Raw genomic sequence first — 13,284 nt, 5'->3', positions numbered from 1 at the left:
AGATGGTTTTGTGAGTATATCTTCTAATTTTAGGGAATTTTATATTAAATATGATGACAACCATTAAATCAACTAACTACAGATTTCATTGGCTACGTTTTTTTTTTTTTTTTGGTAGTATATTTTATCTTTTAACTGATACTGATTATGTCTGGGTGAAAATGGGTTAGGACTGATTGTATATTTTAATCACTTGATTTTTAAAGGATGATGATTAGATTGATGAAGCTTAGAAATGAAAACTTGAATCCCCCATCCCTTCCCGGTTTGCCTCATGTCTATTTCCTAATACTGGATTTGTCATTTTTTTAGATGTGGAAGTTATATACTATGACTGGATTTCTCTTTGTTTACATGGCGCCCTTATGGACTAGCAGGGTCTGTGCTTTAAATATCTCTTAACAGCCCAGAATTTAACCCATATATGCATTCATGTATTAACAACAAGTGCTTGTTCAAAATTGTGCATAGGAAGCACTATTCTGTTACGCATGCATTGCCACTAACATAATAGATATAGTTAAAACAACTCCTAACTCTAAATCCTAGATTAAGGCAATAACTGACTTTGAGAATGGAAAGTGAATTCCAGTAAGTTTATACAGAGGCTTTTTTAATTCTGGTGCAAAATAGAAATTGACATATAGTTTACATTTTTGTAAATACCATAATTTCAGATTAGTATCACTTTGTTTCATTTGTTTTTCACTGATATGTAAATAAAAGTGTTAACTTGTATCAAGAATAGGTGAATCCAGATAGTTGTATGATGTAATCAAATACCTAAATTTAATCTTAGATAGTTGTTTTATATTCTAGAGATTAACTTAAAAATAATGAACCCAGTAGCTATGAAGATGAAAAACTGGAAAGATTTTATTATATCAACTATCCAAACTCCGTCTTCTGCCTCTATTGTCCTTACCTGCAACACCTTCCGTGAAATGACTCTGCTTTTTTTAGAAAAGCCTAACCCTTCCCTATGAGCCTAAGAAATAATTAACAGTTAGAATTAAAAAGCTTTCTTGAAGTAACAGCTTCAAGCACACAAAGATAACACATCAAGTAAGTACAAACTTACGAAAAGTTGAAAACAAGATTTACTTTCCACTTATAATATTATTCATCATATTTTAATTATCTTATTATCTAGATTTAGTAACAAAAGTATTTACTTCTATCTGGAAGGGCAGTTGGTATTAATAAATATGAATCAAATATTCTTCAGAACTTTAAAAATGTGTTTTGTTTTTCAGCAAAGATGTCAAGGAAGTTAAGCTTGCCTACTGACCTAAAGCCTGACTTAGGTAAGTAAAATAAATTAATAAGTAAAATCCATAGTAGTTAAACTCCATTCAAATGGAAGGCAAGGAAATCAGAAGATTTAAAATTATCATAGATGAGATTTTTAACAGAAATCAAGTTTAAAATGACTAAGATATGATTAGTAACCTCTCTAATGCCATCTATAAATTATAAAAGATTATAAATTCAAGCAATCCAAAATAATACATTTTCTCAGCTCTCATACTTTATATCTAAACAAGATTTAGTATAAGACTAAAATTTGTGCAATTTCAGATTTTCTTAAAAGTTGTAATATCCCATTTAACTATGTGAAAACCTATTTGAACTTTATAATTTATAAACTTTAAAAGTTTTAACTTTTTCACAATAAATTAGTTTTCTGTATTACAATGAATTTCTCATGTCAAGAATCATTTTTACTCTTTGGTGATAATAAATTGAGAAGTAAATCTTTTTCTATAGCACCTTCTAGGCAACTAATCCACTGGGAAAGCAGAGTGACTATATTCCCACATTCCTTTTGCTTTATATTGAGCTCAGAAACAGCTCCCTGATATCACAGAATAGGGACAAGACATTTCAGTAAAGATAAAAATAAACTTGCAGTGTTTCTTTTTAAACTCACTTTTTAAAAAATTTTAGAAATTTTAATGGTCTTTAATGAAATAAAAAGTAGACTGAAGATGGTTTCACCTATCTTTTTCTTAGAAATAACTAGATTTCCTCCCTTTTCCTCATCTTCTTACTGTTTATTCTCTAGATTCCTTAACTCCCTTTTTTTTGCATAATGCAAACTTAGGTATCGTCCATTTCACCATACTATTTTAGCATTTCCAAATCATAATCCTATCTCAGTTATACTGATAGAAGATATATGATTATCAGTGAGTGGGCATAATAACTTCCATTGTCAGCAGTACAAGGATCCATTCCTAAACATAGGAGAAACAATTTCTTAGAATCCTATAGTAGGACTGGTCTTACGGGAACAAGGATTAATCTAGAATATAAGATAACGTGTTTTGAGAAGGGAATAGCTCCCTTTACTATATAAATGAAAGATGTAATTTGACACTAAGTGTATTTGAGGGGCAGAGTTTTCATCACTCTCAGAGGTGCATGATTTTAATAACACTAAATACTGCTAGTTAAAATGGCTTTATGCCTTCCAGTATCTTAAAAATCTGAAAAACACATGGAAAAGTACTTTTAAATTAATAAAAATGCCACAATTATTTTTAAAAAGAGTATCATACATTTATAAGTAATTTAATCTGGGTATATTCCATGCTTGTATAGATCATCTTTATTCAGTTCATGTTTAACCTTACATGCCCATGTATTTCAGTGCCTTAAGCCAATTACAACTGCTTGTACAACTGAAACAGTCTCCATGTTTCCTAAGTAATTTCCCTTCAAGTCCTTGTACTGCTGAACTATTTTTTTGGTAGAGATTCTTAGCTGCTGATTGTTTTACATTGGCTGGGGAGTCAATAGGGAAAAACAATTTTATTGATAGGCTCAAACTACTAGGTGTTCCTAAAGCAGCTGAGGCTGTTGGACTGCCCTGCAACTCTGGAAGCTTCTGTGACTAGAATTCACTTTGGCCTATGAGGAAATCATGCAACGCTACACTTTGACTATGGCTTCACCATCCCAGATTCCATGGCCCACCCTCAGGAACTGTGGGTAATATTGTTAGGGTTCTGATGTTACATTTCAAGTGGCAACAGAGGGGGAAAAATCAGACTTTTATACCTTAATGTGAGTTAATTTTCTTTCCTAAAGTTTACCCTGACCAAATTCAACTATTGGCATAATGTTTTGACTGGGGGAATAAAATGTTGTTGTATAAGGCTCAATGGAAGAAAGGGTAATATAGAGGTAGAATGCTCTAGGCACCAGAGAGTAACATGAAAGCAGTGATTTGTGGCATGCATTAATAGAAAGCATTAATGGATAGAAGCATTAGTGACAAATTTTATCCAAGCTTAGAGCTCTCAGAAACATCACATGTTCAAATATATTTTTTAATTTAAAGACTGAACTTTAACTCTCAATAATAACCAAAACTCTCTTCTTATATTTTGGTGGTTTGACTAATCCCATGTCCATCTGGAGTTGCCTGAGAAAGCTTTAGACTTGGACATGACACATGTCCTGCCTTTTCCACTAATTAGCTTTGTCATCCTGGATGAGTTATTGAACCTAAGTATCTATTTTATTATTCATTAAACTGTGATAATAATGCTTTTCACTTACTATGTGGATTCAATAGAATGATAAATTTAAAGTGTTATGAGAGGGTGTATCACATGGTATGGCTTGCTTAGTGGTAGCCATTTTCATTTCTGCTCTTATTACTAGAATTAAAATAGAAATTTCTAGTCCATTTGTTTAGGTTGCCTAATTTCTAAAATTTAAGCCACAAAGATCCACAAGATCTGACTTAACAATAGTACAATTCATGAACTAACTAAAAACTCTAAAATGCTAAAAATTCTAACTTACTTTCCAACAAGTTCTAGGCTGATAGAATTTGGTAAGTTTGGGATTGTTTCTTGATTCAGTTCATTTTCACATATTGATCTATACTTAGGAGTTCTTTGGTAAGCCAGTTTTAATAGAGAAGTCATAATAAAATGCAGTTGTAGTTTATGAATTTTTTATTTATTTTTTATGAATTTTATAATTTTATTTTATAATTTTTATAATTTTATAATTATAAATTGTATAATTTATAATTATAAAATTATAATTTTTATACAAGGCCTTATTAGTCCATTAAATTAAAACACTTTATTTGGCCTATGAATTAAAGTACAGATTGAATTTGAAGTACAGATTGTTGTGAATCACCTATTGTAATTCTAATAGATAAGAGTAAGAATTTTACACAGATTAATTTATAATGAAATTTATATTATCAAATTTTCTTATATGATCAAGTTTATATTACCATATTTTCTTTTTTTCAATTTTTTAAGATTTCTTTATTTGAGAGCAAGAGCACGGGGGAGGGGCTGAGAAAGAGGGAGAGAGAGTCTTAAGCAGCAGACTCTGTGCGGAGCACGACCCAGATGTGGGGCCACCTGAGCCAAAACCAAGAGGTGGATGCTTACCCAACTATGCCACCTAGGCGCCCCTCAAATTTTCTTAACAAATTTTCATTGATTTCTATCTTTGTCATTGGGTCACAACTGAATATATATGTCTAATCACCTTGTATGTGTATGATTTATTAAAGTAATGAATATTTTTATCATTGGAAGGTATATTTAAAACTTCTATTATTTGGGCTGCCTTGCTGGTTCAGTCAGCACAAGACTGAGCACAAGACTCTTGGTCTTGGGATTATAAGTTTGGACCCCATGCTAAATGTAGAGATTACTTAAAATCTTAAAAGATTACTTAAAATCTTAAAAAAGTAAAAAAATTTCTATTATTTTGCTAAAATAACTGAATACTTTAGAGTTAACATTTGGAATCAGTATATATATTTAATATTACACACTCATCCAGTAATGAGCCATTGCTTATGGAAAGTTGTTTCATTTATAGGAAATAGTTCTTTTTTGCCATGTCAAAATCTTTAAGAGGAATTACAGGCAAAAGAGAGACATCTTTAGGCACTATAGTTAGAAATTACCCGTTATTGCCATAACTAGTAGCTTTATTATTTTCAGAGGCTAGCTGTAATCAAAATTCTGATGTATATAGTTGTCATTTGGGGAAATATTTGTCAATCTATTAATTCAAATTTTTTAAAGATTTATTTATTTAAGGAAGAGAGAGAGCATGCATGTGCAATCAGGAAGAGCAGGAGGAGAGGGAGACAAGCAGACTCCCCTCTGAACATGGAGCCAGACATAGGGCTCTATCCCAGGAACTCAGATCATGACCTGAGCCTAAATAAATTCTGATCCTTACCTGACTGAGCCACCTAGGTGCCCCTGAATTTAAATTTGATTACAAAAGCTTTTAGGGAGTAGAGTTAGGATTCAATTGTACCTTTTTTATTTAATAAAGTACAATTTAGAAGACTGTTTTTTTCTTTTTGATGACATGAAGTCATTTCTTTTATGATAACATTGAAAGCATGTGATTTGAGGACCTATTTGTTAGATAAGAACAGTAAAAACTCCTGGAAATTTTAATATGTCCCAAAGGTGTGGCAGCAAGACATCGGTTCAGATACTTTGAACTATAGATCTGTCTTCAGCAAGTAATTAATAGATACTTTTATAAGCTAGGCACTATGCTCAAACGGACACAGCTATTGTATTCAAGAAACTTAGAGTCACTTTAGAGTGAGGCCTATGACAAGTCTGGAAGAACTACAGAACAGAAGTAAGTACTATTAGTGCCATGGGAGAGAAAAAACTATCGAGATTCAAAAAAGAGAAAAACCATATATGCTTTTAACAATCAAGATAAAACTTCATGACAATGATGGTACCTGAGATGGCCAATAAGCACAATCTTGGTAGAGAAAAAGGTGAGGCACAGGAACCAATCAGATAGAAAATCACAAACAGAAGTCTAAAGTAGGTGAGTGCAAGGTATGTCTGGAGAACAATGAATGACTCAGTTTGTTCCCACCAGTTCCTGAAAAGCAGGGTACCATTGAAGATAAGGCCAGAAAGGAGAGCTGAAATAGTTTGTGGAGATTCTTAAAAGTCTGAGTAAGATATTAAACATGATCAAATAAAGAGGAACCACTGAAGACTTTTTTAAGTAGAGGTAACAGAATTAGGACTGTAACTTATAAAATTCAATTGAATTGTGTTAGAACAGTGACAGGATGAAGGTGGGAAGACCACTTATGAATTATCAGCAGTCTCGATGAATGGCAATCAAGGCCTGAATGAAGGGTAATGGAAGTTGATTGACCATGAAAAGAAGGAAACAACACTGGAGTAAAATAACATAGGACTTGGCATCCCATCAGATGTATAGATAAAGTGAAAGGAAAGAGCCAAAACTGAAACTCATTTTAAGTGTTGTTCCCTAGAACTGGGTTGTTATGAATATAGAGAGTGCCATTAGAAGAATTTAGAACTTTGGGGGAAATAACATATTTTGATTTTACATAGTGAGACATAATGGAGAAAATTCCCATAAATTTGGAAATGCAGTTGCAAGTAAAAAGAGACCAAGGCTCAAGGCAAACTTGCATTTGGCCCCAGTGAAGAAGGCAGCTGAAGACAAGAGAGGGATTATTACTATAATTTTGAAGTATCCCTGTCATTACAGAAAGAGGTGAAAGGAATACACTGGTATGCAATTAAGTATGAGCCAGATACCAGTCATACATTTTGATGTAAAATGCCTTGAATGAATGTTGATTATAGTTAAAATGGCTTTCAAGGAAAACGAAGGCTAAATTTTTACGGATTAAAGACTTTCATATGGACAGAGTTGAAAAAAAAAATCTTCAACAAATTGAAGGTAGTATCAGAGTACTTCTAAGTGGAATTTTTAAACATAAATCACTGAAAATGCAACAAAAACTTATGGTATACTATATATTGGCTAAATGAACATAATAGAAAAGAAAATGCCCACAGTTTTCTAGTTCTACCCAACCGTGGAATTGGCATTACCAAAGGAAGAAACAGCATCATTAGAAAAGAAGGTGGTGAGGTCTAAGATGAGAAAAGCAACCAGGATACGAACAAATAGCCACACCAAAAACCATATAGATCACACAGGCAAAAATTCTCTGGAATTGCACCCAGCTCTCTTCTGAGAAGTATGAATTTATCTGTTTGTATTTTATATCTAAACAAAGGAAAATTATTACCATAAAAGTAAATTGTTGGGCGCGTGGGTGGCTTAATGGGTTAAGCCGCTGCCTTCGGCTCAGGTCATGATCTCAGGGTCCTGGGATCGAGTCCCATATCGGGCTGTCTGCTCAGCAGGGAGCCTGCTTCCCTCTCTCTCTCTCTCTGCCTGCCTCTCTACCTACTTGTGATCTCTGTCAAATAAATAAATAAAATCTTTAAAAAAAAAAGTAAATTGTTTTTGATTAAAAACTAAAATATACTATAGGTTTTGTCTTTTTGCAAATTAACCATTTTGTCAGATTTTTATGATATTTTATAACAGGCAATCTCACCCATTTTAATTTATTTCAGATATAAAAGATAATTCCTTCAGCCGATCACGGAGTTCCAGCGTAACCAGCATTGATAAAGAATCTCGAGAAGCAATTTCTGCTCTTCATTTCTGTGAAACTTTTACTCGAAAGGCAGATTCATCTCCCTCCCCATGTTTATGGGTTGGTACTACATTGGGAACAGTGCTAGTTATTGCACTGAACCTTCCCCCAGGAGGAGAACAAAGACTTCTTCAGCCAGTCATTGTCTCTCCAAGTGGTATGTATGCTTTCATGCTGTGCTTGCACTGAAGGTCTGACTTGCTGTATTTGGTAGAAGCCTTTGCTTTTCATTTTTGAAATGATCTATGAATTCTAAAATGTAAACTAAATGTTTACATTTAGATGTAGTCTTGTGTTTTTAATGAAAGAATACATGAATAAGATTCCAGTGTATCATTTATTTATACAGCCATCCAGGTTTTGCGTTATTTTTAACTCTACCATCATGTCTAAAATGATTTTCATTAGAAAATAAAAAAAATAAAAAAGCAACTGCTCTTCTAATGCATTCAAAGATACCTTAAAATGCTATGTTCTATAAGCAAAAGTGTAGTACCATGTTCAGGAGAAAAAGCAAAAAATATTTTTTGAACAGCATAGTGTTGGCTGTTTTTAATATCTAAATGTGAAGTCTTAAATTATGTTGTTTTTCCCCTTTGAAGTATTAGGAAAAGGTGACTTAATAGCAGATCTTAAGAAAAAAATTATGACTTGTATTTTGAAAATGAGATTCAATTTCATCAAATGTATGTGGAGTCTGATCTGGAAATAACTGAGAAATCTGGTTTTCATTACTAATTTATGCTGATTTAGATAGAAAAAAACATGATTGTGCTCATTAGTGTATCCCTTGTTTATACAGTGGACTTTAACATTACTTGGAATTTAAAATTAAAATGTAATTATGATTTTAATGGTAATTTGTGAACTATCTTTACATCAAAGGCACAGTTTGATTTATTCATCCAGCTCAATAAATATTTGAGAATGTTCTGTACAACTAGTTGTTAGAAAAGGTTACATAATGATAATATTACTAATCTCTTTCTTTATAGTAAGAATGGGTATAGAAAAAAAAAGCCAGGAAAGATAAGCCACATAAAGAATGTTCTGATAGCCATATTTAAAAAGTTTTTAGGGGCGCCTGGGTGGCTCAGTGGGTTAAGCCGCTGCCTTCGACTCAGGTCATGGTCTCAGGGTCCTGGGATCGAGCCCCACGTCGGGCTCTCTGCCCCACAGGGAGCTTGCTTCCCTTCCTTTCTCTCTGCCTGCCTCTCTGCCTACTTGTGATCTGTCTGACAAATAAATAAATAAAATCTTTAAATAAATAAATAAATAAATAGTTTTTAAAAAGTGAAATTAATTTTAATGACACTTTAGTTAGCCTAGCATATCTAAAATCCTATCGTTTCATCATATAACCAGTGTTTTTAAATTATTAAGATATTTTACTTTTTTTTTTTTTATAATGTCTTTAGATCTGGCATGTATTTTACTCTCACAGCATGCCACAAGTTGGACAAGGCCGTATTTTCAAGGGCTCCGTAGCTATATGTGACTAGTGGCTGCCGTATTGGACCGTGCAGCTCTAGACATCATCCACTCGCTCTCACACTTGTTGGTAGTACACTTGGCAGATATGAAAGAAGACATAGTTCCAGGCATCCAATATTTACTGGTTTGGGACATGTAGTTCTGATTTCTTTTTCCAGATACATGCTCAGATACATGCTCAAAGAAAGGTTGAATCCCTTTAGTAAGCCGGTGTACAATTTCAATTTAATATGCATTCTATGTGTTGTTGAGTGTCTTTTATGTGTCAGTTGGAATATACATATTTGCTGTGGGGGTTAAAATACTTGTTATCTACTAAACTTACATATTTTAGGTACTATATTGAGGTTAAAAGGGGCAATCCTGAGAATGGCATTCCTGGATACCACAGGCTGCTTAGTGCCACCCGCGTATGAATCCTGGAGAGAACACAATGTTCCTGAAGAAAAAGATGAAAAGGAGAAATTAAAGAAACGACGACCTGTCTCCGTATCCCCCTCCTCTTCTCAGGAAATTAGTGAAAACCAGTATGCCGTGATATGTTCTGAAAAGCAAGCAAAAGTCATCTCACTGCCAACTCAGAACTGTGCTTACAAGCAAAACATTACAGAGACCTCATTTGTGCTTCGTGGAGATATCGTAGCATTGAGTAACAGTATTTGCCTTGCCTGCTTCTGCGCTAACGGACATATTATGACTTTTAGGTAAGAGTTACACATTTTTAAAAAACATAAACATGGCATTTACAGCCTTAAAACAGAACACTATGGAATTACATTCCACTAAAATGAAATGCTTTTTTTACAGTCTTATACACTGAGAATTTATTTTCATTCAGTTAATAGTGAACAAGTTTATGAAGAATACAAATCAGTTTTATCTACCTCTCAAGTATACTAAATCACAAGATTTATAAGGTCCTGCCATTTTTGCTTTCTGTAATACTTTGTTCAAGACTAAAACCTACCTTGTTTTTTTTTTGTTTTGTTTTGTTTTATTTCCAGTTAGTTAACATACAGTGTTGTATTAGTTTCAGGTGTGCATGAGATTCAACACTTCTACACATCACCCAGTGCTCACCATAACTAGTGTGCTACTTAATCCCCATCACCTATTTCACCCATTCCTCCATCACCCTCCCCTCTGGTAACCATCAGTTTGTTCTCTATAATTAAGAGTTTGTTTCTTGATTTGTCTCTCTCTCTCATTTTTTCCCCTTTGTTTGTTTTGTTTCTTAAATTCCACTGAGTGAAGTCATATGATATTTGTCTTTCTCTGACTTATTTTACTAAGTGTTATACACTCTAGCTCCATCCATGTCAATGTAAATGGCAAGACTGCATTCTTTTTAATGGCTGAATAATATTCCATTGGCTATACACAGACACACATATATATACATGTGTATATATACACAAAATATATATGGAAGAAGATGTAGATCTTCTTTGTCCATTTATCAGTCAGTGGATACTTGGGCTGCTTCCATATCTGGGCTATTATAAATAATGCTGCTATAAGCATAGAAGTGCATATATCCTTTGAATTAGGGTTCTTCTATTCTTTGGGTGAATACCCAGTAGTGTGATTATTGGATCACAAAGTTGTTTTATTTTTAACTTTTTGAGGACCTTCCATACTGTTTTCCAAAACCTACCTTGTTTCTTATTAACGACTTTTTAATATTTTTCTCAAGTTTGCCAAGTTTAAGGCCTCTACTGGATGTATATTACTTGCCCCTCACCAACATGCGGATAGCCAGAACATTCTGCTTCACCAACAATGGACAAGCATCATATCTTGTTTCACCTACAGAAATCCAGAGACTCACTTACAGTCAAGAGACCTGTGAAAATCTTCAGGTAAATGACAAAAATATTACTATAATTTCTTCAAAGGTGAAATATTCTCTAAGATCCCTTACTTTTGTTTCTCTCTTACACTCTCAGTACTATACAAATGAGCCTATATGGGAAAATCCAAAGCCTGACTTCAGAGCATATGCTTTGAGACTTGTGATAAAAGTAACTTCATCAGACTCTTGTTATAAGAGGGACTTATCTCACTGACTCATATTTTTTCAACCCAGTGATGGTATAGAAATATGAAATATTACATACATTTTATACATGCTCTCCACGTATAATAAATAACAATTATACACACAAAGAAACCTTTTTAAGGAAGTGTGTTAAAGTGGAAATAATTATATCTGCATATTGTTTCATCCCCTCTCATACACTCTGTATTCACAAGGATGTATATATATGTAAGAAAAAATAAGATTTCATAGTTTTACTTTGAATATTTTTGTTGAACTGTTTGCAAGAGACTACATTCTTTAAACATAAAACTGTTTCTTTTTTTAATATTCAAGTGCCTTATGTGCTTACATATACTGTTGGCCCTTGAGCAAGATGTGTTTGAACTGCACAAGTGGACTATACACAGATTTTTTTTCCAACAAATACAATACAATACTGTAACTATTTTTTCTTCCTCATGGTTTTCTTAACATTTTCTTTCCTCCAGCTTACCTTAATGTAAGAATACAGTATATAATAAGTATAACATATAAAATATGTGCTAATCCACTCTTTATGTCATCAGTAAGGCTTCTGGTCAGCAGTATACTATTAGTAAACTTCTGGAGGCTTCAAAAGTTACACAAGAATTTTTGACTGTGCAGGGCGATTGGGCCCCTAACCATCACACTATTCAAGGAACAACTGTATGTTAAAAACTATCAGTTTCATTTCACCTTGTAAAATAAAAGTGCTTTTATATTGAGCTAAAATATTAAAATATTAAACATTATATATATTAATTGATACTTAGCGGAAACCATTATCTAAGGGAACTTTATTTTAAGGGAACATGTTAATGAGACTTTTTACAATTAGCCCTATTTTACTTGTCTGTAATGAATTTGTGGCTCATTTTTAGAATCTGAGCTTTAGAGTCAAGACTGAATTTAAGGCCCATTGTTGCTAATAATTACACAATGATGTGACCTTAGACAAGTTACTTATTGTCTCTGAGCTTCATCATCTTTAAAAATAGGATTAAAAATAATATCCACGCTATAGGATATGGTATGAATTAAAGAAGACAAAGCATGTGAAGTGCTTAGCGTAGTGCTTGGTACAGGGTGTGTGCTTACTGTCAGATGTTAGTATTATTTCAGTAAGCTAAACTGTCCTGGGAATGTACTCCTAATGATATTATTATGAACCTTGAGAGTGAAACAGAATTGTAGATCTGATATGTTAGATATAAAGTTACATTTACATTAGGGTGGAGATGTTTTTTCAAAGATTCTTAGGTTTCTGAATTAAACCTTCTCTTTTTATGGGGAAGGTAAAATTTTTCTTTAGTGTTCCTTTCACTAGTAAAATGTTACTGTATTAAGAAATAATATGGGCAGTTTAATTTATTCTTAATTCATTTCATCTGAAATGTGGTCTTAATTCAATTACTCAAAATTTTAAACATCATCACTTTTTTTGAGATCAAGTCTATTCTTTGGTTAGTGTTTTATTTTAGTAAAAATCAATAGCAGCAGTAAACTTTACCCATTTATTTTTAAATGAAATGGTCCTTTAGTAACTCAATTTCTTTTAATAACTATCTACTCTGTACCCTCATTCATGGTATAAAGATAAATGAAAAGTGAACTCCAAGCAATCTGTGATAGAATGTTGTTTTTTTTTTTTTTTGATAGAATGTTTTTTTGAACATTATTGACATTTTATTTACCTCTGTATTTTCAATGCCTAAAAGTAATGCTTTGATAAAAATATGTTGTAAGTACCATTGACTTTATAAATACTATTCCTTGGTTTCCAGAGTGCCCTAATTGTGCATTCATTTAACTTTAACCAAAAAATAAAGAAGATGCCTACAAACATTAATGGAGTTTCCAGCACAGCTGGAATAATAGGAACCAGATTAACCCTCCTGCCTGAAGCAGCCCCAAAAAAGCAGACATGAACATGAAATGACAGTTTTCAAGATCCTGAACATTTGCAGTGAAGGAAAGTAATCCCTCAGAGACAGGAAACAAAGGAAGTGCTCTAGCTTTAGTGCCTTGATAGAGTTTCCAGAGCATGCATAGAGGGAAGGTACTTAGGCAGAGTCTGACCAACTTCCTGTGTTTAGGAGACAGAGCCAAGAGTCTGGGAAGACCAAGTAAGTTAAAGTTCTTAGAGGACCAGAGAGAAAAGAGGTATAGAGAGGGAGAATGTCTGCAGAGGGTC

The 13,284-nt window shown here is 33.2% G+C and overlaps 1 protein-coding gene across 1 annotated transcript in view; it reads left to right on the top strand.

Moving 5' to 3' along the window:
* The window catches only part of STXBP5 (syntaxin binding protein 5), a 175,268-nt gene that overhangs the window by 138,291 nt on the left and 23,693 nt on the right, over nucleotides 1–13,284 (top strand). Inside the window, 4 exon segments of the mRNA XM_032339296.1 lie at nucleotides 1,257–1,307; nucleotides 7,449–7,688; nucleotides 9,360–9,729; nucleotides 10,722–10,887. Coding sequence (XP_032195187.1) covers nucleotides 1,257–1,307; nucleotides 7,449–7,688; nucleotides 9,360–9,729; nucleotides 10,722–10,887 — 827 coding nt within the window.

The sequence above is a fragment of the Mustela erminea genome, chromosome 4 (genome assembly GCF_009829155.1).
Source record: "Mustela erminea isolate mMusErm1 chromosome 4, mMusErm1.Pri, whole genome shotgun sequence".
NCBI lineage: Eukaryota > Metazoa > Chordata > Mammalia > Carnivora > Mustelidae > Mustela > Mustela erminea.
The sequence above is the reverse complement of the archived record's forward strand: the minus strand, read 5'-3'. Positions and strand labels throughout refer to the sequence as shown.